This window comes from Puntigrus tetrazona, chromosome 18 (genome assembly GCF_018831695.1).
Source record: "Puntigrus tetrazona isolate hp1 chromosome 18, ASM1883169v1, whole genome shotgun sequence".
NCBI lineage: Eukaryota > Metazoa > Chordata > Actinopteri > Cypriniformes > Cyprinidae > Puntigrus > Puntigrus tetrazona.
In genome coordinates this window covers 6,449,607-6,459,261 of record NC_056716.1, presented here as the reverse complement: position 1 = coordinate 6,459,261, position 9,655 = coordinate 6,449,607, and the positions used below count along the sequence as shown (strand labels likewise).

At 43.3% G+C, this 9,655-nt stretch overlaps 1 protein-coding gene across 1 annotated transcript; it reads left to right on the top strand.

Annotated features, from left to right (window-relative positions):
- Positions 1–3,154: 3,154 nt before the first annotated feature.
- Positions 3,155–6,569, top strand: LOC122322967 (extracellular calcium-sensing receptor-like). The gene is given in 7 exon segments (XM_043216585.1): positions 3,155–3,329; positions 3,332–3,362; positions 3,602–3,890; positions 3,992–4,747; positions 5,034–5,261; positions 5,378–5,501; positions 5,656–6,569. Coding segments are annotated over 7 exon segments (2,517 nt in total).
- Positions 6,570–9,655: the final 3,086 nt, after the last annotated feature.

The window sequence follows — 9,655 nt, the reverse complement described above, 5'->3', positions numbered from 1 at the left end:
TGGATGAAATCACCTGGCTCTGAGCCACAGCTGGAATGGCCTCATGTGTAGAAAGCTCAAGGCTATTTTCATGGATGCAGCTGCCATGAGACCTAGAACTCTCTGAAAGTAATGAACAGTCACTTTCCGACCTAGCTTGATTTCTTTTAGGGTGTTTAGAATGGATTTGGCGCATGCGGGGACAGTTGTACCAGCATTGTGACAGAATGCCATACAACTCCTAGATGCATTGTTCTCTGAGTAGGAGTGAGAATGCTTTTCTTTGTGTTGAGTCTCAGCCCCAGAGATTTGAGATGAGCTAGGATCGCATCCCAATGTGAAAGCGCTAGCTCTTGAGAATGGGTTAGAATTAACCAGTCGTCTATGTAATTGAGAATGCAAATGTTCTGGAGTCGCAGAGGAGCCAGAGCTGCATCCATACATTTCGTATATGTGCGAGGTGACAAGGCTAGGCCAAATAGAGGAACCTGATACTGGTAAGCCTCACCCCAGAATACAACCCCCAGAAACAGTCATCTTGATTGTCAACATCTTGAACTTGTATGTTCTGAGATAGCAGTTCAACCCTCAAAGATCTAGAATTGGACGCAACCCCCATCCTTCTTTGGAAACAAGAAGTATTGACTGTAATAGCCTGACTTTGGCAGGGGAACACGTTTTATTGCCCCTTTTTCCAGCAGAGTCTGCAATTCTTGTGTCAACAGATGTGCTCGATCTATTTTCATGGAAGCCGGAACTACGCTGTTGAAATGCAAAGGATGTGAATTGAATCCTGTAGCCTCTCCCTACATTCCTTAGTACCCAAGAAGTGTCCAAAATAAACAGGGGAACTGGTGTCCTTGTCGTGCTTCAGGGTGAAGCAGGTAGGGCAGTGTTCCAAGGGGAAGGGTCCAGGTAAGGGGCGGAGTCCGGCGAGGGATGGCAGCTTCTTCCCACGGCTTCTCCTCCGCTTCCTTCGAACGGCAGTCAGAAGGGATCAACTGGCCGGAATCCTGGCCTGTCAGCGGTAAACGTGTGCAGTTGTCACCAGGACTACGGGTGCAATGGCTCGCTTCTCTGGCAGTGTGGGGATTCCCTCCTGGACCCACGAGGACAGCAGCATGGGAAGCGGGGAAGAGACCTCGAGGAGAGTCTCTCGAGGAGAGGTGCGGTCAGCATTTAACTGCGGCGTTGACGAGGCTCGATTCAATTCAGGTGTGCCTCGTCACATGCCGCCAGACCTGTCCAATACCACGCCCCTCCTCTCACACACAGTCACCCATTGGGAGCCTGGTGAAGGGTGGCAATTAAAGGACAGGGTGATGATGACAATCAAGGGGAGAGGCAGCTGACTTATATATATATATATATATATATATATATATATATATATATATATATATATATATATATATATATATATATATATATGTATATATGTTTTCTCTCTCCCAACACACACACACACACACACACACACACACACAATGCGGTCATTGAAGACAAAAGACCTGAGAATGTGTGTAATGAAGTTACGTCACCTAACCGATGTTATATGAGCCAAACGTTGCCATTTTGACACACATGCTTCAACAACCAGTCGAACAGAAGACATTCTCATTAGCACTACTGAGTGCAGCATCAAGAGTAGCTTTTGAAAGGGAACTTCTTAATGCTAAATTCTGAAAAAACGCAGGTGCTAATAATTGGACCTAAAACCCCACATGTAATAATTTAGAACACAGAAAACTTGATAGCTGCTCTGTTAATTCTTCATCATCAGTTAGGAACCTAGGTGTGCTGCTTGACAGCAATCTTTCCTTCGAAAACCATGTTTCCAGCATCTGTAAAACTGCATTTTTCCATCTTAAAAATATATCCAAATTACGACCTATGCTTTCAATGTCTAATGCAGAAATGTTAATTCAGGCGTTTATGACCTCTAGGTAAGATTATTGTAATGCTTTATTGCTTGATTATTGCTTTATTGCTTTACACGCTTGATAAACAAACTTCAGCTAGTCCAAAATGCAGCAGCTAGAGTCTTTACTAGAACTAGGAAGTATGACCATATTAGTCCATTTCTGTGAACACTGCACTAGCTCTCTATCAAACAACGAATAGATTTTAAAATCTTGTTAAATACTTATAAAGCCCTGAATGGTTTAGCACCTCAATACTTGAGCAAGCTCTTATCACATTATAGTCCTGCACATCTGCTGCGCTCTCAAAACTCTGGCCATTTGATAATACCTAGAATATCAAAATCGATCATGGTGGCAGATCCCTTTCCTATCTAGCACTCAAACTCTGAACTGGCCCCAAATGAGCCTGTTTTCTCCCAAGGTTTTTTTTCTCCATTCTGTATGGATGGGGTTTTGGTTCCTTGCCGCTGTCACCTCTGGCTTGCTTTGTTGGGGACACTTAATTTCTAGTGATTATAGTTAAAATGATTACAGAGACCGTCTCTGCATTTAATAACAAATGTTCAATCTCATCATTATACATCCCTGTCATTGTGTTCTTCTACTTTATACTGTTCAGTGCTTTGATATGATCTGTGTTGTTAAAAGTGCTATATAAATAAAAATTATTGCTTTAATTGATTGATTTGAATAATAAAAGCGTATTAGTGTGTTATGTGTAGGCCAGGTTAAAAAGATGTGTCTTTAATCTAGATTTAAACTGACAGAGTGTGTCTGCTTCCCAAACAGTGTTAGGAAGATTGTTCCAGAGTTTGGCTGCTAGATAGGAAAAAAGTCTGCCGCCCGCAGTCAATTTTGATATTCTAGGTATTATCAAACAGCCAGCAGATGTGCAGGACCAAAATGTGATAAGAGCTTGCTCAAGTATTGAGGAGCTAAACCATTCAGGGCTTTATAAGTAATTAACAAGATTTTAAAATCTATCCGTTCTTTGATAGGGAGTTGAAAGCATAGGTCATAATTTGGATATCTTTTTAAGATGGAAAAACACAGTTTTACAGATGCTGAAAACATGGTTTTCAAAGGAAAGATTGCTGTAAAACAGCACACCAAGGTTCCTAACTGAACCACCCTCTGAGGTCATTGGCTACATTCACACTCATTCCTCCATATTAATTTTGTCTATAAAAGTGCTAATAGTGTATCGGGTTCCTTGCATTTGACATCTGCAGTTAAGCCCAACCTTTGGGATGCTTCTCTTTATTTACAAACTCCTGCTTTTCCATCATGTTCATACAAAAGCAGAAAAGCCTTTTTGCAGATTAATGGGAGACTTGAAGTATCCACTGTTTTTCACGGATGGAGAGGTAACTATTGGAGCACTTTTTCCAATCCGGAGCACAGAGACATTACCTTCATCTAAGTTTACAAAAAACCTCAGCAGCTGTCATGCTCAAGGTTTGTTACATATTGAACACTGAAAGCTATTATAGAGCATATAATATATTTAATACAACCAGATAAAAAGAAAGACAAATATACATTTCAGCATTTTTTGTATTTTACTCTTAGCAGTATATAGCAGCATATGAATGTTATCGTGCAATGTATGTATGTTAAAAAAGTCTCTCTCTCTCTCTGTCTCTCTCTCTCTCTCTGTATGTATATAATACCAATGCTGTTTTATGTTTTTACAGTGTAAATATAAATGGTTTTCGGATGGCTCAAATAATGATGTTTGCTATTGAGGAGATTAATCAAAGTGAAAGTTTGCTTCCAAATATTACCATTGGCTATCGAATTTATGATAGTTGTGGTTCAAGACTGTCTACCGTAAGTGCAACTATGGCCTTGATGAATGGTCAGGAGTTTGTAGTTAGGGAACAATGCAATGGACAGTCTCCTATACATGCTATCATAGGTGAAACAGAGTCTTCTGCTACAGTGATTCTGTCCAGAACAACAGGACCTTTTAAATTACCTGTGGTAAGGAACAATAACCATAAAATCTTTAAATAATTACTAATAATGTATTTTATTACAGTTTTCTGGGTTGCATTATTATCATTATTGTTGTTGTTTTTCAGATAAGTCACTCAGCTTCATGTGAATGCCTCAGTAATAGGAAAGAGTATCCTTCTTTCTTCAGAACTATTGCTAGTGACTACCACCAGAGCAGAGCCCTTGCATACATAGTTAAGCACTTTGGCTGGTCTTGGGTTGGAGCTGTGAACAGTGACAATGACTATGGAAACAATGGTATGGCCGTATTTCTAAATACAGCCCGGGAAGAGGGGATCTGTGTTGAGTACTCTGTGAAATTCTACCGAACAGAGCCTGATAAACTCCAAAAAGTGGTAGAGACAATAAAAAAAAGCACAGCAAAAGTGATTGTTGCATTTCTTACTACTTCTGAAATGAACAATCTATTTAAGCAGCTAAATATACAAAACATTACTGGCTTCCAAATGATTGGTGTCGAGTCATGGATAACTGCAAAGAGTTTGATTGCTCCAAACAGTTTTCATGTGCTGGGAGGGTCACTGGGATTTGCAGTGAGAAAAGTTGATATTGAAGGTTTTTTAGATTATGTTATAAAAGCATTCTGGGACACAGCTTTTCCATGCTTACAAACTGAGACAAATTCCTCTCAATATGCAATAAATTGCAGTGTATATCAAGATCTGCTTGCGCTGAAGAACTACAATGAAGATGTGCCTGAACAAAGATATGCAAGCAATGCCTACAAAGCAGTTTATGCTGTGGCTCATTCTCTACACAGTTTACTCAAGTGCACAGCAATGAAGGGTTGTGAAAAAGACCTGAAAATACAACCACAGCAGGTAATAGCATTTAAAAGAGAGTGGTAGAAAAATAGAAAGTAAGACCAAAAGAATAACCCAGTGGTTCTTAATCCTGGTCACTGAGGCCCCCAAGCTCTGCACATTTTTATTGAGTATGTGTTTTGTATGTGTCTGTATGACACATTAAAATCAGTTCATGGACCTCTTTACTAATGAGCTGATGATCTGAATCAGGTCTGTTAAATAAGGGATACATGCAAAATGTACAGACCGGGAGTAATAACCTCTGGAACAACACCGCTCTGTTTACATGTTTTCACAATAGGTGGTTGAGGCTCTAAAAAAAGTAAATTTCACTATAAAGATGGGTGATCATGTGTGGTTTGACAGCACTGGTGGCATAGCAGCCCAGTATGAAGTCATAAACTGGCAGCAGGGCTCTGATGGATCAGTACAATTTAAACCAGTGGGATACTATGATGCCTCACTGCCTCCTGACCAGCGCTTTATGCTCAAAACTGAAAACATAATCTGGGTTGGAGGACAGCTGGAGGTATTTTTATTTATCTGGAGGCACTATTTATTGTAGAGATTTTGTTGAAATTGGGACATAAAACAAATAATAAACAAGTAATTATGTGCAATATATATTTATTTTTTTCTATGTAGAAGCCAAGTTCTGTGTGCAGTGAGAGCTGTCCTCCAGGCACTAGGAAGGCTACACAGAAAGGGAGACCTGTCTGCTGTTATGACTGTATTCCATGTGCAGAAGGAGAAATCAGTAATGAGACAGGTAATCTTCAGCCTATCTCACAGTTTCAGAGAAAACTAATTATTTCCTTCATTGTTTTTCCTCCATTTATAATTTTTGCATGTCTTAACAAACAGTTCACATATAACATAATGTTGCTTTTAACTATAACTATACTAATCAATTTCTATTCCAGATTCAAATAACTGCAAACAGTGTCCAGGGGAATACTGGTCTAATGCTGAGAAAAATAAATGTGTCTTAAAGGCTATAGAGTATCTGTCATTCACAGAAGTTATGGGTATAGTTCTAGTCTTTTTCTCACTGTTTGGTGCAGGATTAACTGTGCTAGTAGCCATTCTGTTTTACAGTAAAAAAGACACACCCATAGTAAAAGCCAACAACTCAGAGCTGAGCTTCTTGTTGCTCTTCTCATTGACTCTGTGTTTTCTCTGTTCACTTACTTTCATTGGTCGGCCCACTGAATGGTCATGTATGTTGCGCCATACAGCATTTGGGATCACTTTTGTTCTCTGTATCTCCTGTGTTCTAGGCAAAACAATAGTGGTGTTAATGGCTTTCAAGGCTACTCTTCCAGGAAGTAATGTCATGAAATGGTTTGGTCCTGCGCAACAACGATTCAGTGTTCTTGCCTTTACACTTATACAGGTTTTTATTTGTGTACTTTGGTTAACAATATCTCCTCCTTTTTCTAACAAAAACATGAAATATTATCATGAAAAGATAATTCTTGAGTGTAGTCTGGGTTCTCCTATAGGTTTCTGGGCTGTGTTGGGTTATATTGGCCTGTTGTCTTTCTTTTGCTTCATTTTGGCTTTTCTTGCTCGCACACTGCCTGATAACTTCAATGAAGCTAAATTCATCACTTTCAGTATGCTCACATTCTGTGCTGTATGGATCACATTTATCCCAGCTTATGCGAGTTCTCCTGGAAAATTCACTGTAGCTGTGGAGATATTTGCCATTTTAGCATCAAGCTTTGGTGTTCTATTTTGCATATTTGCACCAAAATGTTACATTATTCTATTCAAACCTGAAAGAAATACAAAACAGCTTATGATGGGAAAAGTCCTGCCTAAGTCCTATTGACAGATAAAATAGCATATATTTTTTACATTTTACATTGGTGTTAGAGTGACATGCTTTAGGGCTGTCACAATTGCTAAAAAACACATTGCACAATCAAAATTTTAAAAAGGCCATTGTCAGTTAGGTAGGGGAAATAGGAATGTTACAAACATTAGCATCACATTTTGTGCATGACTGATAAAACTGATGCACACCTAAAATTCAAATGCAACATTTTATTTTAAATTAAACATTTATTTATTTATTTATTTATTGACAGCCATAGTGTACTTTTGACTAAATGCTTTGACACATAAATGACAGGCCACATGGTTTTATTTGTACATACTGTGCATAATGTGCTGAAAAAAGGCTATAAAGTAACCCTGAATAAAAGAGGTCCTAAAATCTATTAGATGATTGTCTTTTTATCTTGTGCTATATAACTGCTATTTTATAATTGTATTGATAGAGAAAGCAGACATATTTACTCAAAAGTTAAATAATTATTTATAAAATTAGAATTAAAAATTGGTTTGTAAGAAAATGTTGACAAATTTGTCAGCCATTTACTGGTTGCAAGAAAAAAAAATTGTGCAGTAAACAATTTTTTAAGAAAAAAATGTGGGATCGAGTCAGAAAACACACATGAGTAAGGGGAGTACAGGGAATATCTTGTAATAATAAAGAGAAGAGAATACACAGACTAATATATACAGATTGACTATAGATTGTCACGTTTCCCGTGGTTTCGCGGGAAAGACTCGAGACTCGAAAATAAACTTAAATAGATTTAATTCAAAACTGGCAAAAATATATATACAAAAGGCAGGTAGGCAGAACGAAAACCACGAAAAGACCTCGGGAAAAAAACATAGAGTAACTTTGTAACTTTGATGATCCGACAACGTGAACACAACACACAGGGCTTAAATACAAAGGAAATTAACTAAATTAACAAGACACAGCTGGAAGACAATTAAACAATTGAACACAATGGGAAGGCAGGGCACAGATGACACGTGGCTCAAAACAAAAACAATAACAAAAGTCCAGAGGTGTGACATAATGTCCCCCTCCCGGAAGGTGCACCTAAAGTAACAACAACAAAAAAACAAAACAAAAAAAAAAAAACTCGGAACTGGGGATACCGGACCTTGGGAGGAGGTTCCGGTGGAGGACGGCCCCCAGGAGGGGGCAAGTAGACAGGAGTCCAGGGGGGCACAGAAGGAGGGAGGAGCCAGGGAGGACACAGGAGGAGTCCGGAGCAGGAGGAGATCCAGAGCCCAGCCATGGTGGTCCACGGTGGCGCGGATGGAGGGAGGAGCCATGGAGGAGGAGCGGCCATCGACTCCATGGGTCCGACCGACGGCGGAGCAGGTGGTGAAGGAGTGTGAAGCAGAGGCGGAGAGCCAAAGAGCCAAGGTGACGTGGAGGCGCTGGAGGTCCCAGGCGACGCCGCAGGCTTCGGCGACTGACACGGAAACGGGGGACGGGAAGGACGCCGCGGAGCCAGAGCGATGGAGGACTGAGGTGAAGCCGGAGAGAAGGATAGCCTGACAGAGCCGGTGGGATGGAGGGACGAGGCGAAGCCGGAGGAGAGGAATCCCGAGGCGACGGATGGTCGACGACAGACCAAGGCGGAGCCGGAGGGACGATGGAGCCTGGTGGAGCTGGTGGACTGACGGACCACTGTGGAGAGGAGGGAGCTAGAAGCCCAGGGGGAGCCGACGGGTCTACGAGCCGAGGAGGAGTCCGGGACTCGGAGATGGGGCGGCGAGGCGAGGGATCGTCCACCCTCGACGGCGGTGGGGACCGGCAGACCCGTGGCAAGCTCCTGATGGAAAGCTGAGGATGAGCACAGGGGCTGCTGGGATCCATCTACGTGGTATGACCAGGGTGGGAGGGTGGGAAAACTGGAAGCGCACGTGGCGCGGGCACTGGAGGGAGCGCTCGGGACACGGGCACTGGAGGGAGCGCTCGGGGCGCGGGCACTGGGACTCGGGGGAGCGCTCGGGGTGCGGGCACTGGGACTCGGGGGAGCGCACAGGGAACAGTCTCTAGGGTGCGTTCTTGAGAAAGGCTAACAGGACGGCTGGGCGGGACCAGCGAGCTAACAGGACGGCTGGGCGGGACCAGCGGGCTAACAGGATGGCTGGGCGGGACCAGCGGGCTAACAGGACGGCTGGGCGGGACCAGCGGGCTAACAGGATGGCTGGGCGGGGCCAGCAACTCAGGATACACGGGTGCCCAGTCTAAGTCCAAGTCCGAGTCCACATCATCCAGTTCCTCTTGTAGATCCAGCAGCCCCAGGTGGATGATCAGCTCATCCTCAGCCGATGTGCAGTGGGCGGAGCTCCACTCCGCGTTCTCGCTGTCGGCTGTCTCCACCGCGGCAAGTTCTGTTGCCCGCTCACGCACCTGGTCTATCTCCACGGCTCTGTCGCTCTCCTCAGCGATGGTTCCGTGGTCGTCCCAGACTCAGTGACTGCGCCCTCCGTGGGCACAGGCCTGGCCTCCGCGACGCGGGGAGATGATGGGCTGGGTTCTGGATCTGCAGTGGGGCTGGTGTTGTTGTCCTCCAGCGCAACAGTCATCGGCGAATTGCACGACACCAGCACCCACTCGATGTAAGCGGCGACGCTCTCTCGAGGGCCGTTCCCGGACAGCTTCGCTCGTGTGGTGGTGTTCAGTCCTCGGAAGTGGATCGAGCACAAAAAGCCGTCCGGAAAGCGCGAGTAGTTCGCGAGGGCGAGGAAGTCCTTAGTGTAGCCCTCGAGAGAGCGATCCTCCTGCTCCAGCAGGAGGATGAGAAAATTTGGGTTGTTATAGGGGGAATCCATGACACAAAAAACCCAAAAAACAAAAGGAGAAATACGCCGCTTCACTTTTATGGTCGGATCATCAACCTAACGGAAGGTTAAGTTTTCCTCGACATCATCGCAGGAAGGTCATCTCCTCACTGGGTCCACTGGAGAGGCTCGGTACCTAGATGCCTCGGGATGTGCATCCCGAGGTGGAGACAAAAGGATAATTAGCGTAGTGGCCATTCATATTATTGGGAATCACGATGTACTGTAGCATAGGTTTATGTGAATCTTTATGAG